Source organism: Myotis yumanensis, unplaced genomic scaffold (assembly GCF_028538775.1).
Source record: "Myotis yumanensis isolate MYYU_CA2020_CCGP unplaced genomic scaffold, mMyoYum1.0.hap1 SCAF_7, whole genome shotgun sequence".
Classification (NCBI taxonomy): domain Eukaryota; kingdom Metazoa; phylum Chordata; class Mammalia; order Chiroptera; family Vespertilionidae; genus Myotis; species Myotis yumanensis.
The window spans coordinates 57,887,616-57,903,739 of record NW_027223758.1 but is presented as its reverse complement, the minus strand read 5'-3'; the positions used below and the strand labels follow the sequence as shown (position 1 = coordinate 57,903,739).

The following is a 16,124-nucleotide window of genomic DNA, read 5'->3' as shown; positions in this document are numbered from 1 at the left end:
CCTGCCAATCTGTATCCCCTTTCCTGCTAGCACTTTCTCTTGTCTTAACCTGGCATTGTGGGAAAAAAGGTGCTGAACCAGAAACCTAGTGTCAACTAAGTGGATGAGCTGGGGCTAATTGCCTGACCCCGTTCTGGGCCTCAATTTCTTCACATTTAAAATGGATGAAGTTTTGCCCTGGCCAGTGTGGGTCAGTTGATTGAGTGCCCTGCCAAGTACCAAGAGAGGTCATGTACAGGAGGCAGTCGATTAATGTTTCTCTATTTACCTCTCCCTCTTCTCTCAAATTCATAATAAAATAAAATAATAAAAATAATTAAATTAAAATTAAATATAAAATAAAATGGATGAGGTTTTTCTCCATTTTTTTCTCTTTCCCTGTGTCTTCATCCTCCCATCTACCCTCCTAGTTAAATTTTCCCCCTATATGTTTTCTCATCTCTTCCAAGTTTTATTTCTTCTGATTTTTCTTCCCTCCCCACCCCACTTCATCACCTTCTTATATAGTTTCTCCTTAATCTCCTTTGTCTCCCACCTCTTATTTCTCCTTCCATTTTTTTCCCACTGGCAGCACCCCAGTATCACTTTTTTCTTACTACTCTCTGGTGTCAGGGATTCGGAACTGCAGAACTACATGGAGGAAGAGGTTTGGGTTTTTATACAATGCATAATATTTAGACTTTCCAAAAAATCACTTTTCGTGAAAGGAAGAATTTGTGTACATGATGCGTATTGAATTAGATTGCCAGTGCCTGTGCGCACTTCATGTACTCTAGGCTCAAATTAATATTTGGTAGGCTGGGCAGCAAGCAGTGTAATAAATTGAACGTAAGGAAACTTTTCCCATTTCTGATTTTGGTGAAATTTTTTAATTCTGCCATTTAACATTTTTATTATGTGTATATTAGTGATATATTGCTGCAGTAAACATTATCAGCCCCTGTTTATTTTGTCAACTATTTGGAAATTTTATCTTTTTGTAATGTTTAAAGGTAGAAATAAAGTTTTAACAATATGAACATCATTAAAAGTTAGAGGACCAACTAGTATATTGTTGATGAATTATAGCAAAATACTTTTATGGAATGAAGAAAATTCTGTCATCTTTAGTTATTCATTAGTAGAATTTTGGCTGAATATCCTTTTTTACCTCCCTTGCTCTCAAGATTGTCTTAGAGTTCTGAAGTAGTATTGTCCAATGGAATGTTATGGGAGCCACATATGTAATTTTAAATTTTCTAGTAATGTTAAAAAGTAAAAAGAAAAAAGCAGGTAAAATTAACTTTAAGAATATATCTTATTTAACTCAATATATCCAAAATGTTATCATTTTAACATGAAACCTATATAGTATGTAAAAAGTAATGAGATTATTTCACGTTCTGTTTTTATTCTAAGTCTGTATTTTATACTGATAGCACTCTTAATTGGTACTAGCCGCATTGCAAATATAACCACATATGGCTAGTGGCTATTTGTAATGAACAGAACAATCCTAGATACTGATGAATAAAAATAGTATATTTTAATTTAAAAATTAATACATTTTGTCCATCTGTATTTTAGGTTTGTTTAAACAATTCACTTGAAGCTCCTATGTTGACTTACTGAGAGCTAGAAATTCCAAGAATGTTTGAATTTTACAATGTTGCATTGTCATACTCTTTAAGTTAAATAAATGGTTCATTATTATATAATTATGTAATAATATAACAATAATATTAATATACTTAATATGTTAACACTTTATTATTTGTTCATTATTTACAGTCCTGAGCAGGCTATTTCTCTTCCAAAATTGTGAAAATATGTTGGGTCATGCCAGTATGACAAAGTAAAAAATTTTGGGTAATTGAGTTCAATAAAGCATATATAACCCAGCTGTCTTTGGGAAGCTCGTTGATACTTACAAATATACATAAATGATTTTCCCTTCCATGATTACTTTATATAAGCGTACTTCTCCATATTATAGTTGTTTTTATTTCTAAAAACAAGGATGTGATTGATTTAGAGAATCATTAACTCAATCCCTGTCCTGTGTGATGGAAGCTGCAGTGACCGTCATGTGATTGGGTAGGACTTGGTACCTATCAGTGTAAACACATGGCACAGCCTGTTCCATGCCCTTTCTTATCTCCTTCAGAGAGAAGGGGTTGAGTCGTTTTGAGCAAATCTTATTGGTAAAGTCGTGTATGTATTGCTTTTTTTTTAAAGAACCATTTCCTTTCAGTTTTAACCATATTACTGTGTCTGCAAACAGTTTGTCAGCCGAGCAGCTTTCCGTTTTGATAATTTAGAATTGTGCCTTCATCTTTGAAAAAAGACATGCTTGATAAGCTAGTTCAATTTTAAGATGTTTTACTTAGAAGATGATAGTGAAGATGAGGAGAAGGTTCATGAAGATTCATTAAGTAAAACTGAAGATGTTTACTATGGAAAGGCCCCAGCTGGTATCCTGGTGAGTTACATCCACCTATATCCTGGTCACTTTGCTTGCTCAGTCTGGATAATACTACAAGAAGAGGGGAGAACACACATCAAAAAAATGGCTAATGCCTTTTTTTTGGAAAATGTAGTGTCATAAGGGATTTTATTAATTTTTAAATGATAGGTTTAACAGAAATCTTTGCCTACCTGTTCTCCCTCATTCACACTACACCATTTTTCTACCTTTTTCCATTTATTAGTTAATAACTTTGTGCCTAGAAAAAAAATGAAGTTGATGATTTAAACTGAAAATTAAAAAAAACCCCACTGGTTTTAAACTAAATGTATCTGGTTTCACATTCTCTTTGCATCTAAGTGCAGTAGTTGAGGAATAAAAAAAATATTTAAAGTTCTTACAGTTTTTATTGTTTTAGCCAAAAGTTTTGAAAACTAAGCCAATATTGTGAAACTGGCATTTTATTCTGATATATGATAGAGAAGTGTGATTGCAGTCTTTTTTCTTCTGTTATTGCAAACAAAAAGATTTTGTAAGCATGAAATAGAGGGGGAAATGCATATTGTCTAAATTTTTAAAAAAATATTTTATTAGGATGTTTTATATATGTATTTTTTATTTGGATGTCTGAGATTTTTTTATCTTGAGTTTTCTCTTACAAAATATAAACCAAGTCACATAAACTTAGTGTTAAGTTCCAAAAGTCTGCATTAAGAAAACAAAATCAGGAGAATTAAGGGTAATATTATTTAACTCTATTTATGGAACCTTTTCCTTTAAAAATAATCTGAAGTAAATGCAATGAGGTAAAGGTATTTTTTAGAAAACTAAAAAATGTTTTTATGAAGATAGGTATAAAATAAACAGGACAAATTAGTTTCTAAAGTCTGTGGCTCATAATTAGGTTGATTTTAGTTTTAAAAATTATATCACCTTTTAAAAACTTTATCATATCTTGTGTGTTTTTGCTTTAGGATCTGTTGGTAAAAGTACTTTTTCAGGGTTCTCAGGAATTGATAGAACTGGACATTATTTGAATATGGGCATCATTTGAGTATGAATGGAAGCCAAGTGCTACTGAGAGGCAATTTACTTTTGAAATTTCCATTTTAATAGTATATAGCAGAGGTCCTCAAACTTTTTAAACAGGGGGCCAGTTCATTGTCCCTCAGACATTCCACACATGCGCACTGTGGGCCCCGGGCCCGGGACGAGTCAGCTGCTAAGCAGGACAGGTAGCGGCGGCAAAAACACCCATCGGGCAGGATAAATGTTTTCAGCGGGCCGCATGTGGCCCGTGGGCCGCAGTTTGAGGACGCCTGGTATATAGTATATGTAGATTCATGCACTTTTGTTGTAAAGCTCAGAAAGGAAACCAGTGAACCCAGCTGATAAGAAGTATTTTAAAAATTCATTTGGTGAGTAGCACTAACCCAAACCACCCATCATAGGAAGAAGTTCTTATGTTTCCTGCTTTCTAAAGGTGTGTGTGTGTGTTTGGGGCGGGGAGGGAGGGAGGGGGTATTTGGTTAGGTTGCATTTTATTATTAGCTCCCTTTTATCATAATGTTAGAACATTGATTCTGTGGGTTACCTCCCTGCCCCAAGAGAAACTTGGATTTTCTGAATGGCTAGTGTTCAATACTGGATTTGATATATGCTTAATAAGCTTATACTGATTGCATAAGAGCTAGACTTTATAACCTGGGTGTGCATATATAGGCGTGGGTGTGGGTGTGTGGCAAGGGGGAGAGGGCGAATCCTGGTTTTCAGGGTCCAGGCCCTCAGTGACCTGGATGCTCCCTGCTGGTCATATGTTGTCTGCAAACACCTCCCATTGGAGGGTGAAAGTCTTCATCTTAAAGAAGGTGATTGTATGTGTTTGGAATATAAATGTATATCTAGTAACTTAAAAAACACACAAAAAACTTTCTGTGCTTCATTAGAAATTGGGAATTTTTTAAAAATCATGTTTCCATAATAATTTCTAAACAAGTGAAGATAAATTTCTTTATTTGGTAAGGAAAAGGCAAAAATAGTTTTATATTCAAATATCTTGAAGTTTCAAAATAATTTGCTGGCCTTAACCCCACTTATTTTAAATTACCTTGATTGCCTTTTTTAAAATTAGGGCAGAATGTACTACCGGAATTCTCAGCCAAACTTGTAATCCTAAGAAATGCTTCTAGAATTGAGTCTTTCTGTGGTTTAGAGCTGGAAGAGACTCTAGGGCAGGGGTCCTCAAACTTTTTAAACAGGGGGCCAGTTCACTGTCCCTCAGACCGTTGGAGGGCTGGACTATAGTTTTAAAGAAAACTATGAACAAATTCCTATGCACACTGCACATATTTTATTTTGAAGTAAAAAAACAAAACGGGAACAAATACAATATTTGTATTTGCATGTGGCCCGCGGGCCGTAGTTTGAGGACCCCTGCTCTAGGGAGCATCTGGCCATTCTTGTTAGATATGAGAGCCCCTCTAATGACGCCGAAGTGAGACTTGACCTTGCTTGGATCTTCTTATTTTCACCAGCTACAGTGGACTCCAGGAAGCACTGAGGAGGCAGTGCTTCTCCACCCTTGTCCCTCTGCTCTCTTTATCAAAGACCTAGGCACTTGTGTGATTGAGTCCTAGAAGCTCACTTTTTTCATAGAGAATTTAATATTTTTATATTATTTACTGCAAGATTTAGCAACATAAACAGTGGTAGAAGATAGCGAGGTACCCTATAGGTAGAGTGTGTGGCTTGGGGCAGTGCGCTTTATTTTTTTTTTTAAAATATATTTTTATTGATTTCAGCGAGGAAGGGAGAGGGAGAGAAAGATAGAAACATCAATGATGAAAGAGAATCATTGATTGGCTGCACGCCCCCTACTGGGGATCGAGCCCGCAACCCAGAAGTGAACCTGGGACCATTCAGTCCGCAGGCCGACACTCTATTCACTGAGTCAAATCAGCTAGAGTGGGACAGTGCGCTTTATATTGAAAGTTAGGAAACCCTCAGTAAGGGTGGGGGTGGGGTGGAGAAGATGTCCCTGTGGCCCCCCCCCACCCCACCCCCCTGCCCCAGCACATTTGTCATTACTCCCTGCTGCCAGAAATCCTAGGTGAATGGGTCCAAAACCAAACTTTCCTTCAATCCAGCATGGAAATGTTCACAAACCTGATTAAATATTTAGTGGCATAGAATTTTATTTCCTCACAGAAATGTGGTGATGTTACTAGTTAGGCACCTTGAGGGAGTAAATTCTGTTAGAATCTTTCTGTTTTCACAAATTGTTGCCTCATTTAATCCTGATGCCACAGATGAGCTCAGGTATTTGGGGAAGAGTAACTTAGAGGCTTGGCGAGAATTCTGTCTCTAGGTTGTTTCAAAATTATTATGCATTTTTATATTTATGCCCTTATCTGCTTTCAGAAAGAAAGACTTGGAGCTAGCTTACAATGAAAACACATGTATATACAACTGCTCCACAATATTGTAGAATGCATGACTAAACAATTTAAAGAAACCAAAATTATCTTCATTCAGTAAACATTTATTTGCCACACTGAGTCTGCTAGATGCACACAAACTTTTTTGTTTGCATTTACTAAAATGTCTGAATTGTTTGCTACTTTAATTTTGTGAATAACATCTGGACAGATATCCAGCAGATGCTTATGTAAATACTAGCTCTTTTAGTTTGCCCGCATACTTGGTCCTAATTATATACTCTGAGATAGTTCAGCTATTTCACTCAGTTGATTAGGAAAAGCCCAGTATATAGATGTAATCCAGATGCTGGTCAGTCAGTTTTGTGCATAGAAAATAAAAGTCATAATCCCATCACTGTCTTTAGGCATTTTAAAACGTCAAGTGTAGGTCTAGTCTAGAGGAATTGGACATAGCTATTTGAAAAGATCTATATGAAAATATTACCTCTCCTGGAAAACACTTAAGTTTTATCTGTTTGTTTTATAATCATACCTTAGGTATTAAATATTCAAGACAACCTAGTTCTACTGAAGAAAAAATTATAGACACCAATCCTAGAGTAGATAATTTTTGCATGTATTATACATTATTTATCTAATTGAAAGTAGAGAAAATAATTATTTCTTTTCTTTTCTTTTCTTTTTTTTTTAAGAGAATTCCACTGATTGGAAGGCAGAGGTTGGGAACGTTTGGTGAGGGCCCTGCCAAGGCAACCACAGGCAGGACTTGAAATTCAATAATCTAGGAGCTTTTTTCATAGCAACATAATTTTTAAGTTGGTAATTTTGTATGGCCCACAAATGATATAAATATTCAAATGGCCCTTGGCAGAAAAAAGGTTCCCCACCCTGAACTCAGCCTTCTAGGAAAAAATATCCTGTTTCTTGTAGTGGGATAGAAACTGGTCCAGTTTTGTGGCCAGCATTCTTACAAAAATTTGTGAAGAGACATTGAAAACTTGAGGGAATGTTTAGTGATTTGAGTGCACAGAGAAACCATATGTACAGGTGGGTCAAAAGTAGGTTTACAGTTTTGAGCACATGAAACACAGTTTAGTACTGTAGTGATAGTTATTAATTGTACTAGGAGCCCAGAATCTTGCGGCCCACTCCCTCTCCGGCCCTTGAAGCAGCCACGGCAGCTGATCAGTCCCTCCCCCAGCGCAGGCATGCTCCCCGCCCACTGCGCTCGAAACCTCCTCCTGTCTGGTCGACCCTTAATGGCGTCCAGGTTAATTAGCATATTTCTCTGTTTTTATATATATATATACACACACACACACATATATATGTATGCACACACACATATATATATAATTTTTCATATAAATAACTGTTAACCTACTTTTGAACCCCCCCCCCCCCGTGTAATAATATGCACACAGCCCACTCAAACAAATGACAAAAGTCACAGAATTTCACTAAAACCAAATTTATTTTAATCCTTGAATTATGTTTTTGATAAGGCAGTCTGTATTCTTTTCCTAAAATGTAACTTTCTTTTTAAAGCAGGTACTTTGTTTATCAGACTCCTTCAGTCTTGGGTTGTTGAGGTTGCTTAGGTGGTGAACTTAAGGCCTACAGGTGCTTGTTAAGTTAGCACCTGCTAAGTTAAAGTGCAGTGACCATCAAATCCTACTGAGGTAATTCATCTGGCTTGTTCCTACCTGCACTTAACTAGGTAATATGATGCAGGTTGAAGGACTTTCAACCCAGGGAATTAACACAGTTGGTACAACTTAATTCATCTGTGATACTAACTGACATTCTTTTAGGGGGATAAGAGAAAGATGAGTGAAGCTTAACATGTCTTTCCCTAGACCTCCAAACTACAGGACTGTGTTCATTTGTTCCCATTCTCACTGCTATAATTTCAACTGTAAAAGAGTCATGATGTCAATTCCTGACTTCTAGGTCAGTGAGTATGTAGAAAGAACATCAAATAAAGTCAGAATGTTTCAAAGAAAATTATATTCTACCAGTGTCTAGACTAAAGTCATAGTCATCACTGAAAATACTATGTATGGTTTCCATGGAAACCTGTTAAGATTATGTGCCTTTCATATGTGAAATTGAGGCAAACAATCAGGTTTCCTGTTTTATTTTAGAGTTGCTATGATTATCAATGACCACCATCAAAATAGGTTACCCACACAATTCTATAATCCTAGAAAACTTAGAATGAGAACATGTTCCTTAAAACATTTATGACTATAATGTAATCATATCTTTAAAGTTACTCATAATAAAAAGCTTAACATTTTCATGTATGATAGCATGTAGAAGAATCATCAATTATTGCTCTCTAAATGCACTTATGAAATTCCTACTTACATGTAGCCCTGAAAACTACATCAACTTAGCATTAATGTTTTTAGGAACTTGTGATCCCAAGATTCAGTAAGAAGATCCTGGGTATATGAGACATACGTGAGCTTTTGTCTGTGCCTGTCGCTGTATAACTATCTGCTCTGAACCCATTTTCTTGCTTGTACAATGCATATAACATATGTCTTATCTAATGAGGATTAAATGAGATGAGGTATGTAAAATGGCATTTGGAAGGGATAAATGTTACTGCCCTTTTCCCCTTTTCCCTCATCACTTCCCCATGGCTAACACGAGGTGGAATACTGAGTAAAACATCCAATTATAGTTTAGATTATATATTATTTATCAAGGATATGCATAGTTTAAAATATTAGGGTGTGAGTAAATGAAGAGTTTGAATTTTTGATGTTTTCTGGCCGGGCGGCTTCAGAGAACCCAGGCGCCTTTGCCTTGGAGGAGCCTGGGCTGGCGAGGCAGGGCAGTGGGGTAAACCAGAGCAGTTCGGAGTGGGGTGGGGAGGCCATGGCGTCAGGCAGTAACTGGCTGTTGGGGTGAATGTCGTGCTGGTGATGGCCTACTGGAGCCTGGACTTAAAAGAGGAGATTGATATTCAACTATCCAGGATTCAGGATATCAAGTATGAACCACTCAGCTCCTTGTAGACTGCTACAGCTGGACACCCAGGGAAATCAGAATTGCTACAACTATTTATTTTACATGCAGTAAACATTAATATTTTAAGAAAAACCATCTTAAATATAATAATGTTACATGTAATAAACATTAATATCTCAAGAAAAACGATTTTTAATATAATGTTACATGCAATACCAATTATTCAAGAAAAACTATCTTAAATATAATATTACATGCAATAAACATTAATATTTCAAAAAAAAAGGATTTTAAGTATAGCAATATTACCAAAACTGTACCAACATAGTATGATATCACAAAAGTCATAGGAAGTATTAAAAATCTGCAAATAACAGAATTCTATTCTAAAATATTTTTTTTCCTTTGGCTCTATTTTTGTTCATCAGTTTATGTTGTTCATTATATTCCACAAATGAGTGAGATCATGTGATATTTATCTTTCTCTGACTGGCTTATTTCGCTTAGCATAATGCTCTCCAGGATCATCCATGCTGTTGCAAATGGTACGAGTTCCTTCTTTTTTACAGCATCGTAGTAGCTACAACTAATTATACAGGATGAAAGCTCTAGATGCCATCCGTGCCTCTGAAATCCCATTTCATGCTGAAGGTCCGGCATCCTCATTTCTTAATGGGCAGAATTTTCACTCCTATCTGCTAGATCTTCGAAGCGCTAGTGCTCCTTTCAAGGGTGTGCACAAGGCCCTCATTGATACCCTGCTGGATGGCTATGAGACAGCCCCGTATGGGACTAGGGTCTTTGGCCAGAGAGAGTATGCACTATCAGGACCTGCGCTTTCAGGAGGCCCTGAGTGTGCTGGCCACAGTGGTCAAAGCATGAAGTGGGAGCTCCCAGCGACATCAGTCAGCAGCCAAAGACCTAACCCAGTCTTCTAAAGTTTCCCCAACAGTCATCCAGGTGACATACCTCCCCTCCAACCAGAAGAGTAAACGTGCCAAGCACTTCCTTGAATTGAAGAGCTGTAAGGACAACTATAACACACTAGAGAAGTGATGGCGAACCTTTTGAGCTCGGCATGTCAGCATTTTGAAAAACCCTAACTTAACTCTGGTGCCGTGTCACATATAGAAATTTTTTGATATTTGCAACCATAGTAGAACAAAGATTTATATTTTTGATATGTATTTTATATATTTAAATGCCATTTAACAAAGAAAAATCAACCAAAAAAATGAGTTTGCGTGTCACGTCTGACACGCGTGTCATAGGTTTGCCATCACTGCACTAGAGAGTACTCTGTAATGGCGCTAAAGGACTTGCTGTTGATGGAGCCAGAGAGACTGCATTGTGTTTGCCAGGTGCCCCTCAGACCACCTGGACCAGCAGGCCTACACTGGATTAGCTGAAGCTCCCAGTTGTGTCCAGAGCTCATGCCTAGAGAATCATTCTCCAAACCTTTCTTATGGCCAGTTTTCAAAACATCAGTTAAGACTTTATTTTCCCTTGGTAGCACTTTTTTTCTGGAGTTGAATTAAGATGTTTTTCTTAATGTTTCTGTCAGAACTTCCTTAAAAGTCCTCACTTGGTTTTGATCATAGTTCATCTGCCCTTTTCCAGACTATAATCCCAAGGGTAAGAGAGTTGGGGTAACAGGGAAAGAATGGTCAGACCAATGCACTGGTCTGACTTTATAAATTAACTAGAGGCCCTGTGCATGAAAATTCATGCACTTGGCGGGAGGTGGGGGAGGTCTCCTCAACCTGGCCTGTGCCCTCTCGCAGTCTGGGACCCCTCGGGGGATGTCCACCTGCCAGCTTAGGCCCGTTCCCTGGGGAATTGGGCCTACACTGGCAGTCAGACATCCCTCTGGGAGCCCTCAGGGAATGTCCAACCAACGGCTTAGGCCTGGCATCATTAGCGCTGCTGCAGAGCTGCCTGGGAGCCCTCGGGGGATGTTCGACCAATGGCTTAGGCCTGCTCAGAGCGGGCCTAAGCTGTTGGTCAGACATCCTTAGCACTGCCACTACGCTGGTCAGCCATGAGCTGGCTGGCTTCTGGCTGAGCGGCGCTCCCCCTGTGGAAGCGTAGTGACCACCAGGGGGCATCTCCTGAGTTGAGTGTCTGCCCCCTGGTGGTCAGTGCGTGTCATAGCAACTGGTCGTTCCACCTTAGAGTCAATTTGCATATTACCCTTTTATTATATAGGATAAAATGAACAATGAAACAATAAAAAAGTTTGAATTTTGACCTGTGTAAGTGAATGTAACTCCCATATATGAAAATTCAAAATTATGAAACAGTTAAATTATCACCACTTTATAAAATAATTTAAGGAGGGATTTATTTTAATAGCAGACTCCTAGTGCACTAAAGATAGCTTAAGAACAATAGCTGCAAAATCAATCTTGCAAAAATACTTCTAAGCAATTCCACTCCTAAGTATTTAACAAAGTGAAATGAAATTTTATTCACACAAAAGCCTGTACACAAATGTTTTTAGTAGCTTTATTTGTAATTGCCCCATACTATAAACAACCCAGCTACCTTTCAGTTGGCAGATGGATAAACAGACTTTGGTACATCCGTACAATGGTCTACTACTTAACACCAAGAAACAAACTATTGATACTTGCAATAATACTGATTTTTTTTTTAGAGCAAAAGCAAGTTTTATTTAGATAGAAAGATGCTAGAACAGTGATGGCGAACCTTTTGAGCTTGGCGTGTCAGCATTTTGAAAAACCCTAACTTAACTCTGGTGCCGTGTCACATATAGAAATTTTTTGGTATTTGCAACCATAGTAAAACAAAGACTTATATTTTTGATATTTATTTTATATATTCAAATGCCATTTAACAAAGAAAAATCAACCAAAAAAATGAGTTCACGTGTCACCTCTGACACGCGTGTCATAGGTTCGCCATCACTGGGATAGAACATGGGTTCCTGGAGACAGGATCAAGGTTGACTCTCCTATGGCCCCCCTTGTTGCAAGTCTCACAGAGTGCTATAACAATATTGATTAATCTCAAATGTATTAATTAAGCTAAGTGGAAGAAGCCATATTCAGGAAGCTACATACTGTATGTTTCTACTTATATAACATTCTAGAGAAAGCAAGACTAAGGGACAGGAAACAGATTGGTAGTTGGCAGGGGATGGGGGAGAAATACTGGCCACAGAGGGACATTAGGGGTGTTTTGGAGTGGTGATCTAGTTCTGTATCTTTATGGGTCAATTTTACTCTATGTAAAGTGCACCTTAATTTTTTTAAAAAGTCTGTTTTGAATAGCTCAGGACACAGGCATAAGTTATTTGAAATCTTATTGCATTTCATGGAGTTGGCATGAACTTTCAGCTAGAAGTTTTATGTGCTGATAGGTATAACCATCACACAAAGTTGGCTAAGTAATTACTTAATATCTTTCATGATTATTTGCAAGTTTTTTGTTAATCCTCACCCAAGGATATTTTTTCCCATTGATTTTTAGAGAGAGTGGAAGAGAGGGGGACAGACAGAGAAACATCAATGTGAGACACATCTATTGGTTTTCTCCCCTATGTGCCCAGATCAGGGCCTGCAACCAAGGTATCTGCTCTTGACAGGAATCAAACCTGAGACTGACACTTCAGTCCGAGGGCTGGTGCTCTTACCACTGAGCAAACCCAGCTAGGCAGTTAATTGCGTTTTAATTTTACTTCTGTATTTCTTTCCAGTCTCCAGTCAGGTTAAATGTTCCCTGTAACATTTATGATCTGTCACCTCATGTACAAGTAGATTAGAACTGGGGATATTGTAGTCATGATAGGAAAAGATATCAGAAAGCTTCATTACAGTGCATTATTCTGCAATTTGTAATAATGGAGAAGCAGTGAAGAGAAATGAAGGAATGAGAACCATTAAATTTTGTAGAGCTGTGATAGTTCAAAACAAATTTGGACACAGGAACACATGGGAGTTGAGGAAAGTAGTTGGGGCCCCTAGTGTGCTGCTTTCTACTTTAGGATTTATTCAAGGAACAAACAATTTATTGTGTATTGAAATCTAAAGATATGTGTAAAATTGAACTTTTCTTTTTTCCTTTTCTGTTGCTGAAGAAAATGAATATTCTGGTACTTGCTGAGCATTAGGAAAATGAAACTATTGCTATCTGCCATTACCTTGAAGGTTGTGCTCTATAGAATTGTGATGTTGGGCATTTTCATGTAAGTAGATTGACTAGTCGGAAGTGGTAACTGTAAGTTTGTTTTCTTTCACTCTCTGTTTTCTGTAATAATCTTGGTCATGGTATAACCATTGTCCATTTAGCCTTGCCGGTACCTCAGCTGACTTCCCCACACCCACTTCCCCTGACAGACCAACAGTCTAGTCTCTCTTCCGCCACAAGTCTCTGTGAGACTGGCTGCTCAATGTTCTTCAGAGAAGTCTGCACGGATGTCATTTGTTCTCACAGGGATATTTTTAGATTTACTCATTTAAGGTGGGTGTCATTATAATTGATACTCACATAGACTAGATTTATGCAAGTTTTTTCTCTGAGGTTTTCACCAGTATCTGGAGGAAAAGCATTGGTTTCTGAATATCTGAGTTTTGCTTTTGGAACATTGGGTTGTCCTCCACTGTTCTTGGCATTTTAAAAAATATATATTTTATTGATTTTTTTACAGAGAGGAAGGGAGAGTGATAGAGAGTTAGAAACATCAATGAGAGAGAAACATCTATCTGCTGCCTCCTGCACACCCCCTACTGGGGATGTGCCCACAACCAAGGTACATGCCCTTTACCGGAATCGAACCCGGGACCCTTCAGTCCGCAGGCCGACGCTCTATCCACTGAACAAACTAGTCAGGGCAGTTCTTGGCATTTTTTAAATGTGTGGTGCTGTATGTATGTGTGTGTATACAGATATATCTTTACCTATTGAATTTCTTATTCGGGTTACAATACCAAAACATTGTACATATTCCTCCCTCTTCTTGCTGATTTTGTTCACTAGATCTTGCATTCATCCACTTGTTAATTCATACATTCATTGATTGAAAAATACTCATTAAGAACCTGCTATTGCTAGTCATTGTGCCAGGCAGGCTTTGGGGAAATGGTGAAGCATACAACACTTCTTTTTTTTATCAGAAGTTAGTTTGGAGGTGTGATAAACAAATTACTGCAGTGTGGTGAGTGCTTATATGATGTGTTAAGGAGAGGGCAGGATACATCAGTGCACACAGCCACAAGTACTTTGCTACTGCCCTCTGCTTTCTTCTCATCATTGAGCCCATGCTTTCCCATCTCTTTTTGATCTTTTCCATTATGCTGTGTGTGTGTCCACAATCTCCTTTGGACATACTAGGTGTACTGGTTAATAATGGTGGATTTTGTAATCAAAGAAAACACGACAATTTCAAGAGAAACATCGAAAGTGCTTTATTCAAAGTAATGTCCATCGCTAGCTACACATTTTCCCCATCTTTCAGGTAATTTGTGGATACCGTCCCAATAGAACTTTTCTTGTTTTGAGGCAAGCCATTCAGAGACCCAATTTTCCACTTCTTTGTATGTTTTGAAGTGCTGCTCAGAAAGTGCATGTGCCATCGATCGGAACGAGTAGTAATCTGAAGGAGCAAGGTCTGGTGAATACGGTGGGTGGGTTAATACCAGGCAAGATCTTTTAACCCGTCTTTAACTGGTTTTGAAGTGTGTAATGGTGCATTATCATAAAGCAAAATTACTTTGCCCTTTCTTCTGGCCCATTCTGGTCATTTTACGATCAAGGCATGGTTCAGATTGATTATTTGTTGTTGGTAGTGATCAGTATTAACAGTTTCACCTAGATTTAGAAGCTCATAATACACCACACCTTCCTGATCCCACCAAATGCAGAGCATTGTCTTCTTTCCAAAGCCATTTGGCCTTGCAGTTGATGATGATGGTTGACCTGGATCAACCCATGATTTTGTGCATTTGGGATTCTCAAAATAAATCCACTTTTCATTGCCAGTCACAATTCAATGAAAAAAGACTTTCTTTCGTGCAATTGAAGCAACATTTTACTGATGACTTTTCCGTTTTCCATTTGTCTTTCGTTCAGTTGATGTGGCACCCATTTTCCTTCCTTTAAAATCTTTCCCATTGCTTGTAAATGATCGGAAATTGTTTGCTGAGCAATGTTTAATCTTTCTGCAAGTTGTTTTTGAGTTTGACACGCATCTTCAATAATGCTTGTAATTGTTGGTCTTCAAATTTTTTTGGTTGACCTGGACGTTCTTTGTCTTTCACATAGAAATCATCACTTTTAAAGCATTTAAACCAGCGTTCACAAGTATCTTGAGATGGAGCATGTTCACCATAAGCTTCCTGAAGTATACGATAACTTTCAGCAGCACTTTTCTTCAAAATAAAGTAATGAATTAAAACTTCCCACAAATGATCTTTTTTTGACACGAAATTTGACATTTTTAAACCTAAAAATATGTTAACACCTTCAGCAAATTTGACATATGAAGTTTTGAAGCTTGCTATCAATACAACAAAATAGCATACATATCAAATTGCATATATATCAATATATGTTTAACTCCATCTATTGGAAAAAATCCGCATTATTAACTGGTACACCCAGTACTATATTTATTCCCATTTCTTCATCCAGGAAGTCTAAAACATCTTGCTCCTCATATAAAATATTAGATAAATAGTAGTTGATGGATTGAGAAGAAAACTAGTGTTGGATTTTGAAAATTATTGAGTCAGTGACTAGGGTGGAGGGTGGGGAATTGATGGTGTTTGAAGATGCATTAGGTGTTGACACATTATCTTTCCTTAGTTGTACTGCTGAAAAGCTGAAACAAATAGTTGAATAAAACTTGGGGCCACCACTTGGTAAAGAATGTATCTATAATAATAAAAGCATAATATGCTAATTAGACCCGACAGCTGAACAACCTTCTGGATGAAGCTATGGTGGCGGTTGCTGAGGCAGAGCCGGTTAGGGGTGATCAGGCAGGCAGGAGAGCTGTTAGGGGCGATCCAGCAGGCATGCAAGCAGTTAGGGGCGATCAGGCAGGCAGGTGAGTGTTTAGGGGCAATGAGGTAGGCAAGCAAGTGGTTAGGGGCGATCAGGCAGGCAGGCAGAGTGGTTAGGAGCGATCAGGCAGGCAGGTGAGCAGTTAGGGATGATTAGGCAGACAGGCAAGAAGTTAGGGGCATCAGGCAGGCAGGCAGGCAGAGGTGGTTAGGGGCAATCAGGCA

At 38.0% G+C, this 16,124-nt stretch overlaps 1 protein-coding gene and 1 pseudogene across 3 annotated transcripts in view; both read left to right on the top strand.

Moving 5' to 3' along the window:
* Positions 1–16,124, top strand: part of LPIN2 (lipin 2) — a 101,614-nt gene that overhangs the window by 18,592 nt on the left and 66,898 nt on the right. The window contains exon 1 of one of the 3 annotated variants that reach the window (XM_070420563.1): positions 2,252–2,461. The exons of the other annotated variants lie outside the window; for them this stretch is intronic. Within the exon in view, the coding sequence (XP_070276664.1) occupies positions 2,357–2,461 (105 nt within the window). The 5' untranslated portion in view covers positions 2,252–2,356. Of the gene's footprint in view, positions 1–2,251; positions 2,462–16,124 lie in introns of those variants that run through there. 3 annotated transcript variants of the gene reach the window in all.
* LOC139014279 (protein C1orf43 homolog) lies at positions 8,650–9,927 on the top strand (annotated as a pseudogene).